Raw genomic sequence first — 23,574 nt, forward strand, 5'->3', positions numbered from 1 at the left:
AATTACGTAAAACATAATTTCCTAATTAAACACTCTGATGGGAGGTGTCTCTATAAAGATAAAACCCTAGGGATTGGTTCTCTCCTCCTTCATAATGTATGAGTCTACATTGTTGATGTCAGTTATTAAAGAAAAACCTCTCAATACTACCATAAGAATAAGCAAAAAAATAATATTATTAATAAAAGAAAATAAGAAAAGTGGGAGCAAAAGAATTAGTGTGAAAAAACTCCAAATCAAAAAAAAAAAAAAAACAACGAACTAGAAAAATTATTACAATCACACAAAAATCACTCGTAAACTCAATTACAAGAGTACTTTTTCAAAACATTGTATCGTTCACGTAATTGAACTGGTATACCAATATCTTACGGTGTTTAAATTGGGATCATTTAAACCAAAGCTATAGGCTTTTAGATATATATATATACTTTCAAAATCATTTGGGATACGTTTACTCTCATTTAATACTATCAAATTAATATGCATGCCTAAAAAAACCATCAACTTAATAAAAGGTGCAATCAAACGTGAGTTATTATAGCCGAGGGACCAATTGTCAGACAACATTTTAAGGTTTGAGATTTGAGAATACTAAATTCTTTCACAATGCAAGAAGAAAAAATAAACAAAAGAAGAACAAGAACAATATCCAGATTTATATTATTTGGTTCACTCAATGTTAGAAACTTACCACAAATTTTTGCTTTTAAAAAATGGAACTAGGACAATTTGAAACCAAAAGCACATGTTCCTTTTACGGTGCTTGGAGTCCAACACTTTCTTGAATCTTTTCAATGAGAGATAACTGCATTTCTAATAGTTTGTCAAAATCCAACACATGAAATCAAACTGATCAATACTCAAACTATTGATTTTCATCTTTTATTTGACATCAGTTTAGTTCTCTATTTTATAAAATCGATCGATTCACGTTAGTTTCTAATAGGTTCCAAAACAGCAAAACATCGAACCAACTATCACCGAGTATAACAGTTTGAAAAAGTAAAAAGAAAAATCCTTACAATGCCATTCATACTAAGGAGGAGTCTCTTGGATTAGAATTGGTACTCCTTTTAGACTTAATTATATATTTTATACAAGTACAAATCAAATTCATAAGATTAAATACCTCAAAGAATCAATCAATTTGTCCTAAAACTAAAAGTTGAAGGATGAAAGTATGATTAACCCAATAAAGACCATCACGAGGCAAACTTTAGATAAAGTTAACTTATTTTTTCATTATTCATGATACACATCCAACACTCTCCCCCATCAGGAAAATCGATCACAAACTTCGCAACTTAGACAAATGAGCAATAAATGAAGTAAAGTATAAAATGTGGCTTTAAACAAAGGTTGAATTATATAAATACTCCTAAACTTTATCTCATTTGTTTCAAAAATATCTTATTTTTTTCAAAAGTTACAATGTTACTATTGACCTCTTATAAATATTTTTTTTAAATAAACATGTTAATCATAATCTCGTAATTATTGATACACTGACATGTCAATTGAATTATTGTCGTTTTGACATGAGAGAGGAAAAGTTGAGTAAAGAAGAGTGAAATAATGTACTGTTCCTTTGCCTATTATTAACCCAACTTGGGCCGAAGATAAAGGTTAAAATAGTTATGGAATTTATTAAAAAAAAATGGTGCATGTGAATCAACTTGATTGGTTTTAGTTGGGCATTTATTTCAGCCTCCATAAACCAATTAAATAAGAAGTTCTAATTTCATTGAATCTGTTTTGCCTACAATAATGCATATTGTCCACTTTAGGCTTTAGGTTTGTAGAGTTTTGCATTATGAATTTTCACTAGAAAATTTGCATAGAAGTTGTTTTGCCCCCTTCAATTCGAACAATGATATTGATTATTATCTTAATCGATAATCGTTGATGGTTCAATCTACAACCTTATAATTGTATTCAACTAAAAAAGGGGAAAAAAAGTTCTCATCTTTATACCATAAAGATCGTAGGCCTTAATTTTGATTGATGTAATTGACTATTGAGATTATTTGCATGTCAATAAACTCATAATTTAAGTGGGTCGTGAAGTGAGTACTCTTCGATAGTTGTTCTTAAAAATTTGTAGCTATTGGCCTTTATTTAATTTTTAGATGAGATATTTTTGTGGGTATTCATTCTCTTTTATTGTATTACATGATTTTTTTTTAAAAGAAAATCATTAGTGAAAAGTAGATAACAAATTAGGAAATTTGGAATTGGAAGTAGTATCCATATGCTTAATTTTAAAAATCAAAATGGTCACCGGAGCTTAAAATTTCATAAAACTCAAATGCAAAATATAAAAATCCAAGAAATCTAGTATAAACTTCAAACAATCATAAAAATATATGAGTTATATATATATATATATATATATATAGATGGGTTGGATCAACTTGAATTTTTAATTTTTAAAAGTATAATCTAGACCCAACCCAACCCGAAAGACAAAAAACTCAATCCAACACAACCTAACTCTTACAATTTGAGTTGGATAGTCCAAGTTATAAGGTCATTTGAACGTCGCTAATTGACGTTGTATAAGTTTATCTTCTTGATTGAGATTTTATTTTTAGAAACCTTTAAATAAAATACTAACATATGCATTATTTCCTAAAATAAGTTGAATTATAACAATTTGCACTTTTAACTTTCACATGCTAATTTTAACCAGAAAAAAGGTAATGTAGAAATTTATTTAAGCTCACTAATTTTATGGTATCAAGTTTTGTACTAATTTTAACCAAAAAAAAAAAAAAAAAGTAATGCAGAAATTTATTTAAGCTCTATCAAGTTTTGCACAACTCTAAATATCATTAGTCCATATATTAACTGTTGAATAACTTTATCAAAACTCATAAATTTAATAAAAAGAAATTAGCTCTAATGTCATTTTTCTTTGAAATCTTAGTAATCAATCTTTTGTCATTCATACTTTTCGTAATTCATTATTAAAATTTTAGAATGCTTCTTTTTAACAAATTTTTAAAAGAAAACTTATCATAGGGCAAAAATTGCAATATAACACTTTGCAAGTTTAAAATTAAGATTATAACACTTATTTAGGATTGAAGTATTGTTTAATAAAGTTGAAAGTTCAAGGTCGTGTACGATTTTATTTTAGTTATATCTTTCTTGATACAACTCTGTTATAGCGAAATGATCATTCATTTTCTTTTTTTCTTTTTTTTTTTTACTTTTTTTCCAACCAGACTTACACTCGAAAAAAAATCTTAAATTACCTTAACTTATTATGCCCTCAAAATCTGAAATATAATTCAAGTTTAAACCTGCCTGTAACTTAATTTAACTTATATAAACAAATATGCATTAATTTAACTAAAACAAAGGCCTCACACGAGTACTCTCTTATTGAATCTATTATTATTGTTGTTATTGTTATTATTATTATTAAGAATCTATCATTCAATTTGTACATAATTATTGAAACAATTATTGTAATAAGTACACACTCATATCAAGTCTTTTCCTTTTATATTTGGAACAGTTACAAATATAACAATTAAATCTAAAATATTTGTAGATATAGTACAATATAAAAAAATTTGTAAATATAACAAAATTAATATTTTGCTTTTGAAATCTATCAGTGATGGACATATCGCTAGTAGGGATCTCTCAGTGATAGACCATATCACTAGTAAGAGTCTATCAACAATAGAATCTATCATCGATAGATTTTGTTATATTTGCAATTCTTTTAAAGTGTTGTTATACAGTTAACTATTATCTTTAAAAGTGCTATCATATGCCATTATCCTTTACATTTTGGACAAAATAATTTCCCACGTTTTAGTAGCTACCTGACTTTTATACCATAAAAATATATGATTTGATAAACAACTAAGAAGAAATAGGTTCAATCCATAGTGACCACCTATCTAGAATTTAATATTCTACAAGTTTCCTTAACATTTAAATGTTGTAGGGACAGGTGGGTTGTCTCATGAGATTAGTAAAGTTGTGTATAAGCTAATCCAAACACTCACGCTATATATATATAGCTTGGGCTTAGTTTCTATTCACACCTATCTAGAATTTAATATCCTACAAGTTTTCTTAACATTTAAATGTTGTAGGGTCAAGCGGGTTGTCTCGTGAGATTAATAAAGTTATGTATAAGCTAATCCAAACACTCATATATATATATATATATATATATATATATATATATATATATTATAGCTTCGGCTTAGTTTTTATTTAGTCTCTAAGTTTCAAAATGTTACACATTTAATTCTTCAATTTTGAGTTTGACTTCTATTCAATCCCAAGTTCCAAAATGGTATAATTTTACTCTTGAATTTTGAGTTTTGCTTCCCTAGATTTCAAATTTTACATTTTTAACCTCAATTTTCACTAAATAGTCACTTTTGTTTTTAGTATTAATACTCATTAATTAATTTAGAAGAATAAAAAAATTATCATCATTTCTTTTTCATCACTATTAAATTAATTAATAAACACTAACCCCTATTACTAAAAGTGAGTATTTAACCAATATTATATATATATATATATTTATGCCAATCTAAGCATATTTAACTTATTAACACAAATACTTTCAATAAAAAGTTCAAGAGTTTAAATTCTCTTACTCTCACGTGTTGTACTAAAAAAATGTTACTTGTAAAAACAATCACAAACATGACTCAACTATTTAAAACAAATATCTCATACCAAAATATTAGAGGTTCAATTTCTTATCCTCATACTAAAACAAATATTATTCTTGTAACTACACTTAAGTATTCTTGTAACTATTGATGTTTTACATAGCAGGGGTAAGGATGGCTTGTCCGTCCCACTCCCATTCCCCATTTTATTTCTCATTATACTTATAAAATTATTTGTATAATTTTGTAAGAGTCAGGATGAGGATTGAATTCCTCCTGCAAAATTATATCCCATTTAGTTTTAACAAAATCAAATAAATCGAATTTTTTAGGAATCAATTAAACCAAATATGTTCAAGTGAAATGTTTTAGTTACGTAGTTTTCACCCAAAAAAAAATCATTTAAGGGATTAATTCTACATGGAGAATTTAAATTTAACGAGAACTTATATAGTATATATACAAAACACTATAATAATGATAAATTAAAAAAGAGGTAGAGCAGAGACGAAAACAAGTCATGAATTCTTTATCTCTGTCTCCATTTGGTGTACAAAGAATTTTGCCCATCTCCTGCCTAAATAGGGAATCTGTGCCCGTTAGTTGCAAGTTACTACGGAAAAAAAATGAGCATCCCAAACTTATAACTAAGTTTGTTTTTTTGATAATTTAGATAATCTAAATCTTTATACCTAGAATTATAGATAGCAAAAATTACATATAGATATCATCTTTAAATAATCATGTTTGTTTTGTAGAAATATTTTTTAAAATACTTAAGAATACTTGAATAATTGTATTTGTTCTTTTAGAATTTTTACTCAAGAATGTCTTACATTTACATAATGTTCAAAAAAATGTCCTTACGATATAATTTGGACTTTTATAACATATTTATTTTTATTAAGTTGAATTTCTTTTTAAATTAATATAGATTTATTGTTTTATTTTTATTTTTCTCAACAAAATATATATTAATTTAAGATTTTTTATAAAATAAATATTAATTTATATTTATATTTGAAAATGTTTCTAAAAAAAAATAAGGGGAAAAATACCTTTTTGGTCCCTAGATTTTGGGTATAGTTTCTAATTTCTATTTGGTCCTGGGTTTTCAAATGTGGATGTCCTTAAGTTTTAAGTTTTGTTTTAATTTAATCTCTAAGTTTTAAAATGTTCTAACTTTACCCTTGATATTTAAAAGTGATAAAAAAAAAAACAGTGAAATTTGATTAACTATAATTCTTTTAATGTCTTTTAATTTATTTATTAACATAAATTGATACTAAAGATGGAGTATTTCATGAATAATCGAGATTAAAAGTGTAAATCTTGAAACATAAGGACTAAATTGAAGTAAAACTCAAATGTCAAAGGTAAAATTGTAATATTTTGAAACTTATGAACTAAATTGAAAACAAACTAAAAAAAACTAAATGTGTAACATTTTGAAACCTATGGACTAAATAAGAACTAGACTCAAACCTAGGAACCAAAAAGATATTTTTCCCAAAAATAAAAGCAACTATAATATAACCAAAGAGAGTGAAACACATAGTTGATGGTTTTTATTTTAATTATAAAATGAAAATAAAAAAGAGTAATATCTATATATATGTAAAAAAAAAAAAGGTTAAAAAAGGTAAAATGAGAATGTCCTGGACACAGAAATCCAAAAAATCTATGTTTCAGGAGAAAATCCAAAACTCTCGAGACGCCCTCTATAAGGATATCCTAGGATACCCGGGCAAATTCACATTACCACAAAACAAACGTGGTAATCCAAATGTCTATTCTGTTAGAATCTTGGATTACCATGAAACAAATGATCCCTAAATGTCAATTTTTAAAGCGTAAGAATTTTCTAACCATGAGCAAATAATTTTCTAATCATGAGCAAACAGCAAATACTTTTCAAAGTCACTTTCTGATCATTCATCTATAAAATAAAAAATGACAAACTGATAAATAAGAATCAAAATCAATTATCTAAGCTTCGTTTGACAATATTTTGTTTTAGTTTTTTGTTACTTAAATATATGTTTGTTTCCTCCCAATTTTTATACCTTAACATTTCTTAAAAAAATATTTGTAATCTTACTGAATTTCCAAAAACAAAAATAAGTGTTTAAAACTACTTTTTTTTTAGTTTTCAAAACTTAGCTTAGTTTTTGAAAACATGGGTATGAAGTGGAGAATAAAATAAACTTATAAGAAGAACTAGTGTTCATTAGATAATATGGGTTCCATCTCAAAACCAATTTGAGATGAAATCTCAGGTTATCTAATAGTATTTATCAGCTTTCATTTAAAAAATCAAAAGGTTAGCGACTGAACAAGCGTTACCTTCTCAGTTCCATCCTTCCAATCTATTTGGCATATAAAAAATTTGATTATGCAGACCCATCTTCATTCGCAGCAGCAGCATCCACCACGGACTTGAGCCATCTTGATAAATTAATCAAGAATGGAGTGTACACAAAATAGCAAGTGATTGTCCAGCTGACTATCCCCTGTATAACGCCAATGCAAGCTTTAAAATTTTTCTAGGAAAGAATTCTTGCATTTTCCTATCACTTCCTAATCTGTGTTTTTCATCACTTACCTCACCAAAGATCTCTATGTTGGCTTTGGGATAATACCAGAGATGGAAGAACCTGCATAAGCATAAGACCAAGGAGTTGAGTACCATTTTGTTAGCGAAAACCGGATCGAAGTCAAAAAATTTGTTTATGAATCAAATGTCACTTGAATATCTCACCGATTTTCAGTAAACTGACTTGAGTGAACTATAGTTGGTTTCTATGGTAAAATCTGCAGTAGCTAAACATCTTAGTCACAAACGGTTGAATGTTCTTTTAAAAGTGTGATGATGTTTCGACCTTCTAAACAAAGGAACTCATACGTGGAAGTAGTGTTTATAAGCTTAATCTTCAAAAACCAAAAACTAAAAATCAAAGTCATGAAACAGAGCCTAAAGCCTAAGTTCTTGACATTCAAGTTTTCATTTAAAATCTCATCAAATAGCAACTTATGAAAGGTTGGACCAAGTGAATAAGGTAGATAAACCTCTCTATAACCCAAACTCAAATGTAGTCCAAGTATAAACTCATTCCTCAAACTCAAATGTAGTCCAAGTATAAACTCATTCCTATGTCTCACTAACAACTAAACTTCTAACATTAGAAAAACTAACTTCTGCATATAAATCATCACATAAGAATGATTTAAACCAACCAATACACATGATAAACTACCAGTACATGAATTGAAAATGAGGGTGGCTCACATACTTCATAATGGGGATCTCAGCCAGAGGGCAGACAAGGCCAAGAACACAAGCGAGCGAGAAGCCAAGCAAAGAACTATCAAGCAATGCCCATATAAACTCGGCCCCAGCAAACAATGCATAAGCCTCAATATTATCAGCTACTCCAGCTTTGTACATTTCAGCACTCAATTCAATAAACAAACCCAATGCTCTGATCAAACAAAAACAAACAATACAAATGAATGAAACAACAAACAATGCTTTCCCCAAATGAATCTTATGAAAAAAGAGCACTCACATTAAGGAAGCTACTGTCCTACCGAAGCAACCCTCTGATTTTCTTGGTGAAAAATTCTCATCTAAGTAGAGTTGAATCAAACCAACAGAACAGTAGAACAATCCCAGCAAGAAAGGAACCTAACAGCATTCAGATTCAAAACCGCTAGTAAGAAATCATCAATTGCCCTAGAAAATAAACAGACAATTCGCGAATCTTACCCAGATGTTAGTATGGAGGGGGCCGATGTGGATGGATCCTGTTCGATAAACGACGAGATTGACGCGAGAATGGAGTCCATCGAGAAGAGGGCCTAAGAGAAAGCCTGAGCCAAAGAGAGCGATGGAGATGGAAGGCCAAGTGGTTCTAAGACTGAGGCTTGTTCTGGCCCTCCTGCTTCCATGGCTGCTGCTGGTGCAGTGAGGTTTTTGCAGAGAAATTTTGGAGTTGGAGTGGAAATGGGATTGGGAAAATTGGAGAGAGTGGGAAAAGCCTAATGCATAGATTGATTGCATCTTTTCTTGTTTCCTTGTCATCCACTAGAATTCATTTTGGAAATGGAAGGGTTATTGAGACCAAATGTGTCTGGAACATGGAATTAGAGTTTTTTGTTGATTTTTTCTTTAAAAAGAAAATGGTTGCAAGTAAACTTACCTTTAAAATACCAATTTCGATGGAAATATCATAAGAAATTCGATGAAAATACCTATAAAATCTCGATATTGATGGATATCTTTTAAAAAATAATTATAATAATTCAAAAAATAAATTTAAATTAATAAATAAACCATTTTATGATTTTTAAACAAAATAACATGTCTATTATTTATATTTGTTTACATTAGTGACATTTTGTTGTTTATTTTTTATATTTCATGGATTTTTCTACGATACGTAGGAAATATCGATCCATCCCTCATGAGTCATGTTGACATCAAACTATGGAAACATGGAAATATTTATGAAAATATCGACATGTCAATAGAAATTTAATACTATAGGTATAACTAGTAAGAAATATGTCTTAAGTAAGACATGAATTATACGCCTTATTTAGTTAGTGTTGATACCAAAAATCGCACCAAAGGTAAATTTGTATTTGTGTTGAAGGAGAATAACTCGATATCCTGCAAAAATATGAGTAAAGCTAACATCGGTGTGGTGTTGGGTCAAATTCACTAGTTAAAATCGGATTTGAATTTGATTCTACCAGTAAAAACTTGTGTGAGTTAAAAAGCATACCTCTTTTTAGCTGTACCTCTTGAATTATATAAGTCGTCCATGTGATAATCGAATCTAGCTTATCTCTTCGGCTTCCAAGTCATTACTAATCATTAATTCATCCATTTCTCACGTGAATCATCACTATTCGGACCGTTACATATTTCAACCCTTGACGTGCTCGACTTTTGGATGGAATTATGACTCTTGATTCACCAATCGTTACTCTCATTGTAATCATACTTTTTAATACCGAAATAGTTGAATTATATAAATAGTCAACAGAAATTGGCAATTTACTAGCCTCCAGATTAACCATCTTAAAAGAAACTTTTAAATGCTAACTTTTAACACATGTATGAGGACTATTTCATCTTTAAAATCTAATGCATGGCTAAAAGGTCATGCAAAACTCCCTACCTCACTTGGGTTAGTTCAATTGAAAGTGAATATGGGTTGCATGCCAACCCCTTTTTTGTACTTTTTTTTTATAGATATAAATTTTTTAAAGGAGTTGGCCTCATTTTCGAGGTCAACTGAGTTTCCAACCCGTAAGGTGGGGGTCGATAGCTCGGCTGACCCCCCCTTCCTCTCTCTTTAGTCGGGCTTCACAGCTTGGCTGCCAACCTTCCACGGGCTAGCCTTTCTAAAGGGAGGTTGGCAACTTTATTTATTTTTTAAAATTTTTATTTTTATATATATATATATTACTATTTTTCTCGGCTAAGAAGCATACTTCACCACACTTTGCTCTTAAATAGCAAAAAAACCCACCTAAAAGTTTATCAACTTGGCTTCCTAACTCGAGCTATCTGTCGAGTTTAACTTGCTTTTCTTAACTCAATCTTCCATCTCGATTCGCTCTCTTAGCTCGGCTTACCATCTTAACTCAAATGAATCAAGCTAATTAAAACATTTTCTCAGCTCATTTACCTTTGATTTGATTTGATTAATTGGGTTTAATTTCACCCTCCACAGTTAGGATAGAGTCAAATCTTTTAAGTTGATGGGAGACCTCGATGGAACGACCCTCCTCGCTTCACTATGAACAAATGTGATGATGGTACTCAATTGAATACATTGAATCTAGCCCCTTAATATCCTCCTCCTCTTAACTCGTTCAAATCTCAATTTTAATGTGATAGAGATTAAAGATTGTGGAGATGAGAGCTATTGTTTGAAGAGTGATATACGATGCTTGTGGCTAAAAGGCCAGACGGATTGTTAGCTCGATTGAGTTTAACAAAAGGGGTGCCTTGTTTGATGGTATTTCCTTAGCCATTGAGTGCGCCTCCACCGACTTTGGATTACTCTTTAATTCTTTTGAAAGTTTTGGGACATTACTTCTTTACAAACAATGAGTTACAACCTTTCATTGATGTAAACAATGAGTTACAACCTTTCATTGATGCAATCATCCACACACAAAAAAAAAAAAAATAAAAAAAAAATAAAAGTTTTATTATGGGTTTTTTTCACATTTTGAATACTTCTAATCATGCTGCACATACTCCACATATCATTAACAAAAGAAAAATATATAATTGCGGCATACAAGGAAAGATGTCTATTTTCTTTGCAAAACCTAAAAATGGGGGAAATTTTTTTACAAATGTAATGGAAAAAAATTATATACGACTATGGTCAGTGGCGGATTCAGAAATGTTGTTCACGAAGATTTTATATAATTTAGTAAAAGTAAATGTAATGAATGAGATTTAAACATGGGTCTAGAGGGACTGGGAGGCAGATTTACTACTAAGCTAACTAATAGTTTTAATACTATGTAATCATATATATGAATAATTAAATAACTTCATATGACATTATATTTTGTTTCATTTTAGAGGTTTAAGAATTTTTTTTCAGGAATTAACTATATAAATTAGGATTCTTAGTGGATAATTTTCTAAAGAGATTGAATGGGGAATAATTTTTCATGGGAAACTCAATTCCACAAATTTTTCCAGAGATTCTTGACTCCGATCTTTACAAAATTAAAATAGAAGATTTCATCTTGATATGAATAAAAATGGAGATGGGGACGAAGAAGTCATCCTTGTCCCACCCGATCTCGTGACATCGCTATATGTATGTCCGAAAAGGTATACTTAAGTCTCATTATTCAATTGAAAATTTTGAATGACGTAGGACAATGATATTTGGTAGACAAAAAAACAATTTTAAACATGATCTTACATTGATTTTCAAGTTGTCTCTCTCCATTATTATTATTTTTATAATACAAGTTTCGTTGTTCTAAAATATTTTTTAAAATATAATCATAATACTTTGATGAGCAAATTACACAAATATATATATATATAAAAATCTGTTGACAATTTTAAATTACTATTTAAATTTTTAAATTTAATGCTTATTTATTTGCATGAATGTAAAAGTTCAACTATTTTGTTATAGGAACATACCTACAAGTTATGATTTTTTTTTTTTTTTTTTAGTTTTAACACTAAATTTTTTGGTTGAATAGAAGTACTTAACTAGGTGAATTATGCTCAAGATGAATATTATAATTTGTCTTTGGGGTTAAATTCAAGAATAATGTGATTTTTAAAAGTAATAAAAAAAATGTGGTATATAGAAAAAAAATTTCAAATATATGTATTAACAAGAGAATTTTTGAATTGTCCTCACATTTTTTATTAAAATAATAAAATGGGTCATACCCACAAGAGTGGACCTTGAATTAATTAGTTACATGGGCTTAACAAACTAATAGCCCAAATATATCAATTACATTTTTATAACTATCTAACAATCCAAGCACATATTTGTCACACACTGGACTGCTCAATACACAATCTGGTTTATATCACTCTACTATATGGAAGCATAGAAGAGCGCTAATGGTCATCCAAATGTCTTGACTATCACGACAATAATCAAACAATAATGATCAAATATCTTGTGTGTATGACAATCTAAAAAAAAAAGAATAATTACTCACCCAAAACGTATGTAATATTTAGTGTGAAATAACATTTCTTTTTAAATATTTAATTATTACCTGATTGTGCATCAGTCGGTCAAATATTTGTCGATATACTAGTAATATATTTGCTGACTATTCAGACGTAGCTAATACAATACTCCATTTAAAATTTAAAAAGTACAATTAATTTATCTTATTACATAAAATGATAATGGAATAAATATGTAAATAAAATAATATATGGCACTGGGTGGACGATGATCTAGGGTCTGTAACTGGACTTGTGGTGCTATAATTTTAAATCTTTTATAAGCTCATACTTGTAGTAGTATCAGTGGCCCCACTATTTCCAAAGCTTGTGCATTAGTAGCTCGCATTTGGTTAATAGATGCTTGAGATGGGGAACAAAGTGAGGGAGAAAGTTGTAGGGTAGGTCTTGGGGCCACGAAGTCATGTACCAGATACACGAGTTGGGGAGTCGTGGACTCAATTCGCGATTATTGGTCAACGCTACATGTGTACATAACTGTACATGTGATAGTCTGTGTGTCAGGGTGTGCCAAATTCACGTGAACGATGAGGAAGTCATGGACTCCATCCACGACTTAGGTGCTTACTCTGCAATTGTATATAAGGTCCACGATTTTGCTATTTTATTTTTACCAAATCTTTTAGTCTAACTCTAATTTTGTCAATAATTATTAAAATAATATTATGTTAAAAAAAATTCTTGTATTTGACATATTTACATTCTCAATCTTTCTTTCCTTTCTTCTTCTTCTTCTTCTTCTTCTTCTTTTTTTTTTTTTTTTTTTTTTTTTTTTTTTTTGAGATAATACATTCTCAATCTTTAATACGGTATGAACATGCTATGATCAATATATAAGAAACTTTCCTTTCAACAAAAATTGATTTGCTCCCTAATTAATTGTAAAACACATCATTCAAATTTCAACATAATTAACATTATGTTAATTATGATGTGAAATTTGAATGAAATTTGGGAATGATAATTAGTTAATATGCTAATGTCAAATTTCTTTAAAAGAAAACGGAAAAACAAAATCTCATTTGATCCACTTGTTCAAGTTCACCATCATCCTTCATTATTATTAATTATTAATATTTATTATTATTAAATCGCCCTTCATTATTAACGCTATAAATCAGTCATTTTTTTAATTAAAAAATATCATTTCTTTTTTTTTTCTTTCTACAAATATAGCCTAAATAAATAGATTTAACTACATAATTGTTTAAATTTTCCAATGTTTTTACATTAATGAACTAATGAACTAGTATTTTACCCAAAAATCTGACCTAATTTACTTTTTTTCAACTCTTCTTACCTTTCACTTTTTATAAAATATATATATATATATTCAAACCAAAAGAAGCGGGTAAGAAAAATTCTTGCATTTATGAACTTCCTAAAAACGGTTTTTTCTTCCAAACCTATACAAGTGACGAAAGATTTTCCAAAAATCTACAAATGTTGGGCTCATAAATGTAAGCAAGAACCGGCAAGAAATTTTAAATGAGAAAATAAAGTATATTTGATGTAAACAACATTATATATTTGAATTCTTTAGAAATAAAGCAAGTTATGTTTGAGAAGTGCATGCACAAGACAATTCGTACGATATATCATCTTATACATTAAACAACTTATGTGAATTTTCCAATATATTTGTAAACACACCAAAAAAATAAAGCATGGTACATGCGATGTATATTTTGTATTTTCCAATATTATCAATATATATTCAACATGTACTTGAGATCTTAATAAAGAGATTATTGATTTTCAACTAGGAATATAAAATAAAATAAATGAAATATCTTAAAAAGAAGGAAACATTAATTTGAAATATCCCCATTAAATTGATATCAATCGAAATTAAATTTGAAAATTATGTCAATAAGGAAAGAATTAAATTGTATTTTGAAAATTTATTGATGAGAGTTAAAGTAATTAATGATATATAAAAAAATAAAATCTTTATATAATTAATAGTAAATATAGAAATGATATTTTGTTTTTATTTTAAAATATTATGAAATTAAAAGATGAGGGATAGTATCATCAAAATGTTAAAGTGTTCTATGATGTTTTTTTTAGTACAACAATTATGAAGATGGGAGATCAAACCTCCCACCTCTAGGATAGAAGGTTATGTCAACTATTGCAGAGTTGAGTCCACTTTGACAATCCAAAACGTTGCTAAAATATAGTTATAGCATATTTATGCATTTTAGAACATTTGTGAAATATTAGTTATATAATAGGTCAGTTTCCTAATTTTTTCTCTTTTTTTAGTACGATAAGAGTAGAAAGATTGACACATATCACAAGCTGATTGAGCTATGTTCGTTTAGGAATAAGAAGAAGAAAAACAAACAGCAACCAACCTTAAAAGGAGACATCAATTTAATTAGTGAGGTATAACATCTAATCAATTAAGAATGGAAAGTGTTTCAATCAACATATTTATTGAACATATCATACATTGATTTGTTTTTTTTTTTAAGAATATTAACTTCTATATTAAATGTTAGAGATAATGGAGGGATTATATCTTTATGATCTATTTTCCCACATTAATGTAATGTTATGTCCAATACGTTTCGATACTTAAGTTAATGTAGGTTGAAGTAGTGTCAAGTTGCGCACAAATAAAGATTTGTAGCATTCTTTTAAAGGTGGGGTGCCCTCTATTTATACCACCGTCTCGATTAACATATCTTGGACCTAATATTTGGAGACACGTGGTGTATGTGAGGTGTTCAAGAGGGGCGAGATTTGATAATTTGTCAATTGGTTAGAAGTTTTACCTCTTTTATATTGTAGATGAGGGTTGCCATGATTCAGGTAGTGTGGGCATAGTTCGATTTTTACTACCAATCAATCTTACTTTGCCAGCATAATTAAATTTCTGCTACGAATTAACCATTGAATCATATTCCGGTATCAATACAATTTATACAAAATAATAATAACAACAATAATAAATTACCTTACTTGTCAATCAAAATAATATTTAATAAATTATGGTTAAATGACAAATTTACAAGATTAGTCCCTAAATGTTTGAATGTGTATCTATTTAGTCTATAACTTTTAAAAAAATTATCTAATAGTCCTTAAACTTAAAATGTAAAATTTTAAATGTAATGTCATAATAAATATATAAATCAATTTTATATCATAATATCAACTTTTAATAATTTTATTATTGGACATTTTTTTAATATATAAACCTCTTAAATATTTAGACTAAACTTGTAATTTAACTTAAATTTAAAATATAGCAACAAATATCACCATTGAAATTTTTATATATAATTTATAGAAGTGAAGATGACGCGTTAATGAAGAATGGATCATTTATTTACATATGGTTTTGTTTAACATACTTGTTTGGCAATTTGAGGTCTAACATATGATTAACTACTAATTAAGAATCAATTAGAAAAATAGAAAGTGAAATTTTCAACACAATCAAACTTGTTCTCAATTAAAGAAAATCAAATTTAATTTGTAGATGTTGACAATCGTATTGATCTAATTTCTAAATTTTAAAAAGAAATTTAAATATGTCTCACAACTTTTGATTCTGATTATTATCCTAATGATAGAAAATAATGTTGATGTGAAATATTAATTAGAGTGATGAATAATAGTACCTAATCAAATGTCATATGAAGGTAGGGAAATTAGAGCAATTATAAATAATTAAACAACTAATTTTTGTTAAATTGTATTCCCAAGTAATCTTTGATCTTGTAGGATAAGCTTTAAAACATAATAAATGATTGTCCACTTTGTAATATAGACATTTGAAGAAGTTTATACATGTGAAATAATTTAAGGAATAATACTTTTTTTATCTCTAGATTTTGGCTCTAATTTTTATTTAGTCCCTAGGTTTTAAAATGTTTCACATTTAGTCCTTAAGTTTTGAGTTTTGTTTCAATTTAGTCTCTAAATTTCATACTACAATTTCACGCTTGAGATTTGAATTTTATTTCAATTTGTCTATAGATTTTAAGATTTTACATTCTTAACCTCAATTTTCCATTAAACACTTACTTTCAATCATTGACGTCAATTTTTATTAATTAATTAAAAATAATTAGAAGTGAAATTTTAAATTTAATTTTGAAAATGATAAAAATAGTAAAACTTAATTAATTATAATTCTTTTAACGAAATTTAATTTATGTAACTTCAAAAGACAGAATCGAGTATTTAGTGAAAAATTGAGACTAAAAGCATAAACCTCAAAACATAGGGACCAAATTGAAGCAAAATTTAAACGTCAAATGGTAAAATTATAATATTTTAAAACCTAGGAACTAAATTAAAACTCAAAGCTGAAACACTGAACGTGTAACATTTTGAAACCTAAAAACTAATTAGAAACTAAACCCAAAATCTAAGGACCAAAAATGTATTTTTCCTAGTAATTTATGTATTGATGATTTCTAAAAAAATTATAATGAATGGTTTAAATTGATTAGCTGATGAAAAGTTAAGAGTTTAATTAATAAAAATTATAATTTTTTATGAGATATTTTTCGAACAAAATTTGGATGAGGATATAAATTTATACACTTACGAAAGCTCGTGGTTTTAATTAATACAATTATTAGATTATGGTTTAAATGGATGAATATAAATTAATATTTTTTCTAACATTTATAGGCAAAATAGATCTAACAATTAAAATTGCGTTATTAAACTTGTAATTAGATGTTAAATTCCTACTCTATATTTATAAATATAAATATCACAATTAAACATTCAGAATTGATTGTAATAAACTATCTTCTTTCTATATCAAAATAAATAAATAAATAAACTATCTTCTTTCAAAATATATATATATATATATATATATAATAAACTCAATAAATAGTAAAAAGAAAATAAATAAAACAAATAATTTAAATGAAAGGAAAGGAAGCGACACCGACAACACATCTTCCTAGGAGCCAAATTTTCGATGTGTCGATCCACTACAGTCTTATTAGTCATCAGAGTAGTAACTGTCGGATTGTCAATCAGCTGTCGTTCGAAATCAGCCATTTGTCCCACATCGATTAGTTTTGATAACACTTCACACTGTAAATAAAGGAGAGTAGCCTCCCAAAACTGTCCCTTCGGGGACATCCGATAAAATTGGAACGATACAGAGAAGATTAGCATGGCCCCTGCGCAAGGATGACACGCACAAATCGAGAAATGGTCTAAATTTTTTTTTTCCATCTTTGCCCCCTACTCCCTCCCTATATTTACGAATATATCCCTTCCTCTGTTGACTGTTTTCTGACATTGTTTTACACTTATACCCCTCTGTCCATCTCCAGACTTCTTGAATTCAAAAGTTCGGCCAGCATTAAACAGAAGGACATAAATGTAAAAAGCGCTCTTTCTTCATTTACGAATTTAGGCCTTCAATCCATTTCCTTAAATCTTTTTTTGAAATTCATTTTTTGTTTTTGCTTTTAGGAACCTTTAATTATACAAAATTGATAGCATTGTATTTTTCAAACCATTAATGAGGTATTTTCCACCAACATAGTAATCTAATAATTTGTTCTGACTAAAATTAACCTTCAAATTTTAATAATTACATCAATTTATACCTTAAATTAAGTTTCATTTGGATTAAATTTGATACAATTTACTAAATTTGATGTGTAATTGATGAAATTTAAAAGTTTAAAGTTAAAATTAATACAACCTGTTGAGATTAATATTAAACATGATTTTTTTCCAAAATTAAACCAATCTATCCATGATGTTTGTAATACTACACATATTTTCATTATTGTTATTATAGAGAAAATGATTTCACAAATAAAATCTACCAGTAATAAAAGTCTATCATCATTAATAGATTTCAATCCATATACAACTCTAACAATAATACAATATATCAATTATAGAAATTGATAAACTTCAATATAATTATAGTTTTAATAACAATACAAGTTGAACTTAAAAGAAAAAAAGGCAACATTACAAGTTGATGATTGAATTAAACTATCTGTTAGTGATAATTATTAATAGTCTTCAATAATTCTATATACAAACATTTATATACTTCAACAAATATAGTTTAAGTAACAATACAAGTCTATAATTAAATACTATTAATATTAGAAGTCTAAGAGTAATAGATGTTTATAGGATTTAAGTCAGATAAAATTCTATCAACAACATAACTCCAGAACTTTTGATAGAATGCCTATTTGTTGTTGATAGAATTTGTTAAAAAAAAAAAAATGAGTCTCAAAAAGTGTCTAATAGTCCTATGAACTTTCAATGTTGTGTTTAATAAGCCCTTAAATTTTAAAGTTTAGGTTTAATATTATTGGCTTTTTGGCCCTTAATCTCAAATTAATTAATTTTAATTAATTAATTAATCAATGTTTTGATAATAACAAACTCAATTTTTAATTACTAAAAATCTTAGTGTTTTAATATGTCCATAGCGTAGAGCTCGGAACAACGATTCCAACACCTCTTGAATCACTCAAATCGGAGCTAAAACGAATACAATATGATTGAAACAAGTCTATAGGAAAATACTGTGGTGGATGACGTGGCATAACCAGACCATTTACATGTAGACATGTGATAGCAAATTGGTTGAATGGTGGATCATTAAGAGATTAATATATGATGGACTTTTGATTTTTGGATTGATTTAAAATAAAAAAATTGAAATTAAAAAGAAATTTAAAAGGAAAATAAATTTAATATTATTTTATGTTTGTGTCTAAGGGCTAGTTTTTTACACATATTATGTTTTTAATTTTTGGATTGACTTCAAAGAGAATGAATTTAAAAAGAAAATGAATTAAAAGGAAAATGAATTTAATATTATTTTATATTTATGTCTAACAGCTAGTTTTTGACACGTTTTTTTATTTTTTGGATTAATTTTAAAAAGAAAATGAATTTAATATTATATTTTATTTATATCTAACGACTAGTTTAGTTTTAAATCTCCACCATTGATTTTTCTTTTCTAAAATCCAATGTTCCAAATTAATTATGGTTTCTAAAATTTTTTTCATCTCTATATAAACCATCTTCATCTCCAAATTTTAAACAAAACAAATTTTACATTTCATAATCCTCCAAAACTCAAAAGTTCCATTGTTGCTCTCTCTAAGTTCCCAATTTTTTTTTCTTTTCATCTTATTCTTGAGAGAGTGTTATTGTATTGTGAGGATAAACTTGTTGAGTGCTTAAACTTGTAAATCCACTATAGTGAGAGTTGTATTGTGTTCTTAAAAAATTCCAATATTTGTAACGGTTTGATCCTAAACCGTGGAAAGGATCAGGTTTGCTCCTGAACCCGTAAAAGGAGCACTGGTATAACGGTTGGGCTCTAATCCGTGGAAAGAGTCAGAAAGATTTTATTCAAATTCCCAAGAGGCGCTTGGGGAGTGGAATAGGTCGAGTTTGACCGAACCACTATAAAAATTACGGTGTCTTCTTCTCTAACTCTTTTCTTTTTATTTTTGTAATTAATTTAAGTAATTTATTGTATGTTTTAGTTTGTTCTTATTTATTTGCTAAAATTTAATAGAATTAAATTATCATATTTTTTATCATCTTATTTGTTGCATAATTTGAATTTTTCTTATTATTTATAAAAAGTGTATTAATTAGTTTAATTAGGTTAATTTAGAAAAAAAAAGTTTAATTAAATCCTATTCACCCCTCTAGGGTTACCATATCGATCCAACAATTGGTATGTTGCTCTTCTTGAAATATTTATTTCTTGATAAACTTAATTGTTCTTGAGCTATGACAACTTTAGGTTTTATCCCTTTTACCTATAGTCAATCTATTACAAAGCCTCATTTCTTTAATGATACTAATTATTGTTATTGGAAAGACATAATAGGATTTTTCTTGCTTTCTATTGATTATGATTTATGAGATTATTGAGGAAGGTTTTAAAACTCCAACAAAAGATGTTGATGGTGTTAGCACTATAAAACCTAAGGAATAATGGTCAATAAATGAAAAGAAAGCATGCTCTTTAAATGCCAAAGCTATTAATTGCTTATTTTGTGCTTTGAATGAAGTTGAGTATAATAGAGTGTCTATTTGCAAAACCGCTAAAGAGATATGGGATAAATTAGAAATTACTCATGAAGGAACTAGTTAAGTAAAAGAAACAAAGATTAACATGTTAGTTCATCAATATGAAATGTTTAAAATTGATGAAAATGAAGCTATTTCCGATATGTTTATTAGATTTACTAACATTGTCAATGCTTTAGAAGGACTTGGGAAAAAGTACTCAAATCTTGAGAAGATAAAGAAGCTATTGTGGTATTTGCCTAAACAATGGGAGCCTAAAGTCACCGTCATTCAAGAGGCAAAGGATCTCAAATCTCTCTCCATTGATGAAATCATGGGCTCGCTGTTGACGCATGAGATAAAGATCAAGAAAAACATGGAGGATGAGAAGAAAAAAAAAGAAAAGAGTATAGCTTTAAAGACCATCTCTTTAGAAGTTGACTCCTAAGATGAAGATGATGTTGCCTATCTTTCACGTAAGTATAAGAATTTCATCAAGAGAAAGAAACAATTCAAAAAGCATTTCTCCAACCAAAAAGAGTCAAAAGGTGAAAAGAGCAAAAATGATGAGATAATATGCTATGAATGCAAGAAACTGGGTCATATTAGAACCGATTGTCCTTTTCTCAAATCATCCAAGAAATCCAAGAAGAAAGCAATGAAAGCTACTTGGGAGGATAGCGATGAAAGTGAAAGTGGGAGTGATAATGAAGAAGTGGCCAATTTTTGTTTCATGTCTCATAGTGACAAAGAGGATGAACAAAATGATGAGGTAACTCTAGAACCTCTTTTTTATAATGAATTGTTCGAAGTTTTTGAAAATATGCAAAATGATTTAGAAAAACTTAGCATGTTGTATTTAAAAAGAAATACAATGTTTTATCTAGTAAAAATAAGTCTTTACTTGAAAAAATTGCTTAAAAGAGAATGAGCATGATGCTATGCATATTGATGAAATGAATATCTCTTGTGACAAACATGCTTTTGATTGTAATGAGAAAAATGCCTTGCTTGATAAAGTTAAATTTCTTGAGCATGATAGTTGTGAAAAAGATAATTTGATTAAATTACTCAAAGAAAAAGAATTTAGTGCTTTGCACGAACTTGATAAGGCTAAAAAATCTATTAAAAAGTTGACAATAGGTGCTCAAAGATTAGACAAGATAATTGAAGTAGGCAAGCCTTTTGGTGATAAAAGAAGTTTAGGTTATATTGATTAATGTTCTACTCATTCAAGTTCTAAAACTATCTTTGTTAAAGCACTCATAATATGCCTAAGGTTGTGTCTAAGCATGTTAAATCTAACTTTGTGCCTATATGTCATTATTATGGTGTTGAAGGCCATATTACACCTAAGTGTTTTAAATTGAAATATGCTCATACTACTTCTCCAAGAAGAAATTTTTTCTCAAACGGCAAAGTTGCACAATGCTCCAAGGGATAATTTCTCTAAGAAAAGTAGAGTGCATAAATTTGTTGTATGAGATAAATCTTTGCATAATGTTGTTTATTTCTCATGTGGCAAGTTTGGACATACAACTTATTCTTGTTACTTGTCTAAATTCAATGCCTTAAATGTATATGCAAAAATGAAATGGATTCCCAAGTTTGTCAATGCTAACCATATAGGACCCAAACAAGTGTGGGTACCAAAGAATCAAACTTGAACATTTGTGTTTGTAGGTTTGTTTGAAAGCCTTTAAGAAAAACAAGTGGTACTTGGATAGTGGTTGCTCGAGGCACATGACAGAAGACCCATCCAAGTTTGTTTCTCTCTCCAAAAAGGATGGAGGTCTTGTAACCTTTGGTGACAACAAGAAAGGTAAAATAATTGGTAAAGGTAGTATAGGTAATGAATCTTCTATTTTAATTGAAAATGTACTTTTGGTTGATGGTTTAAAGCATGATTTACTTACTATTAGTCAATTGTGTGATAAAGGCTTTAGAGTTGTGTTTGATAAAAAGAATTGCATCATTGATGCTAGTGATAGAAAAGTTATATTTGTTGAAAATAGAGATGAAATTGTTTATAATATCGATTTGAATGATTGTCCTATTAATGATAAATGTTTATCGGCTTTGCATGAAGATTCTTGGTTATGGTATAGAAGACTAGGACATGCTAGCATGCACTTAATTTCAAATATTTCCAAGAATTCTTTGGTTAGAGGTCTTCCCAAATTTAAATTTGAAAAAGACAAAGTTTGTGATGCTTGTCAAATGGGTAAGCAAACTAAGTCCTCTTTCAAATTTAAAAATGTAATATCTATAACTAGACCCCTTGAACTATTACCCATGGACTTATTTGGCCCTTTTAGAATTGCTAGTTTTGGAGTGAACTATTATGCCTTTGTGATAGTTGATGATTTTTCAAGATCTACTTGGGTTTTGATGCTAAAACATAAGGATGATGCTTTGAAAACCTTTTCTTGTTTTGCAAAAAGAGTTCAAAATGAATAAGGTTTTTTGATTTCTAAAATTAGGAGTGATCATGGAGGAGAATTTGATAGCAATGCTTTTGAAACTTTTTGTGAAAAAAATGGTTTTTCTCATAATTTTTCCGCTCCAAGAACTCCTCAACAAAACGGTGTAGTTGAAAGGAAAAATCGTACTTTGCAAGAATTTGCTAGATCAATGTTGCATGAGTATGGTTTACCTACATACTTTTGGGGAAGCCGTTAACACCGCTTGTTATGTTTTAAATAGAGTTTTAATTAGACCTTCTTTGGATAAAACTCCTTATGAACTTTGGCATAACAAAATTCCAAATATTGGGTATTTCAAAGTTTTTGGTTGCAAATGTTTTATTTTGAATAATAAAGAAAAACTTGGAAAATTTGATTCTAAGATGGATGTTGGTATTTTCCTTGTCTATTCCTCTACTAGTAAAGCTTATAGAGTTTTCAATGAAAGAACTTTAGTAATTGAGGAATCTATGCATATAGTATTAAATGAATCTTGCAATGTTATTTATAGTAGTTTCTCTTTCTCCTTCAATTTAAAGTAGTTTCTCTTCCTCGTGATCCTTGGTTCGACTCAAGGAGGATGTAACTTTTGTTTCCAATTTTCTTTTGTTTTTTT

General features: G+C 28.3%; 1 protein-coding gene and 1 non-coding gene across 9 annotated transcripts; one reads left to right on the forward strand and one right to left on the reverse strand.

Moving 5' to 3' along the window:
• Positions 1-638: 638 nt before the first annotated feature.
• On the reverse strand, positions 639-8,819 carry LOC120091134 (insulin-induced protein). Of its 8 annotated transcripts, none has more exons than XR_016524861.1 (7): positions 8,428-8,809; positions 8,228-8,346; positions 7,952-8,140; positions 7,420-7,472; positions 7,264-7,315; positions 7,005-7,171; positions 5,010-5,235 (listed from the first exon to the last, which is right to left on the reverse strand). XR_016524861.1 is itself a non-coding variant. In XM_039049000.2 (6 exons), the coding sequence occupies exons 1-5, from the start codon at positions 8,740-8,742 to the stop codon at positions 7,052-7,054; spliced, it is 795 nt and encodes a 264-aa protein (XP_038904928.1). In that variant the 5' UTR covers positions 8,743-8,808; the 3' UTR covers positions 639-808; positions 7,005-7,051. The 8 variants fall into 8 exon arrangements, 5 of the variants coding, with proteins under 5 accessions (XP_038904928.1, XP_090163695.1, XP_038904926.1 ...); XR_016524860.1 differs by having other exon boundaries at positions 5,010-5,248; positions 7,420-7,481; XM_039049000.2 differs by lacking the exons at positions 5,010-5,235; positions 7,420-7,472 and adding an exon at positions 639-808 and having other exon boundaries at positions 8,428-8,808.
• Positions 8,820-17,540: 8,721 nt separating this feature from the next.
• LOC150032669 (U6 spliceosomal RNA) lies at positions 17,541-17,643 on the forward strand. Its single transcript, XR_016524955.1, has one exon. It is a non-coding gene; the product is annotated as a U6 spliceosomal RNA (small nuclear RNA).
• Positions 17,644-23,574: the final 5,931 nt, after the last annotated feature.

Source organism: Benincasa hispida, chromosome 11, assembly GCF_027475165.1.
Source record: "Benincasa hispida cultivar pf3 chromosome 11, pf3_genome.v1.1, whole genome shotgun sequence".
NCBI classification, from domain to species: domain Eukaryota; kingdom Viridiplantae; phylum Streptophyta; class Magnoliopsida; order Cucurbitales; family Cucurbitaceae; genus Benincasa; species Benincasa hispida.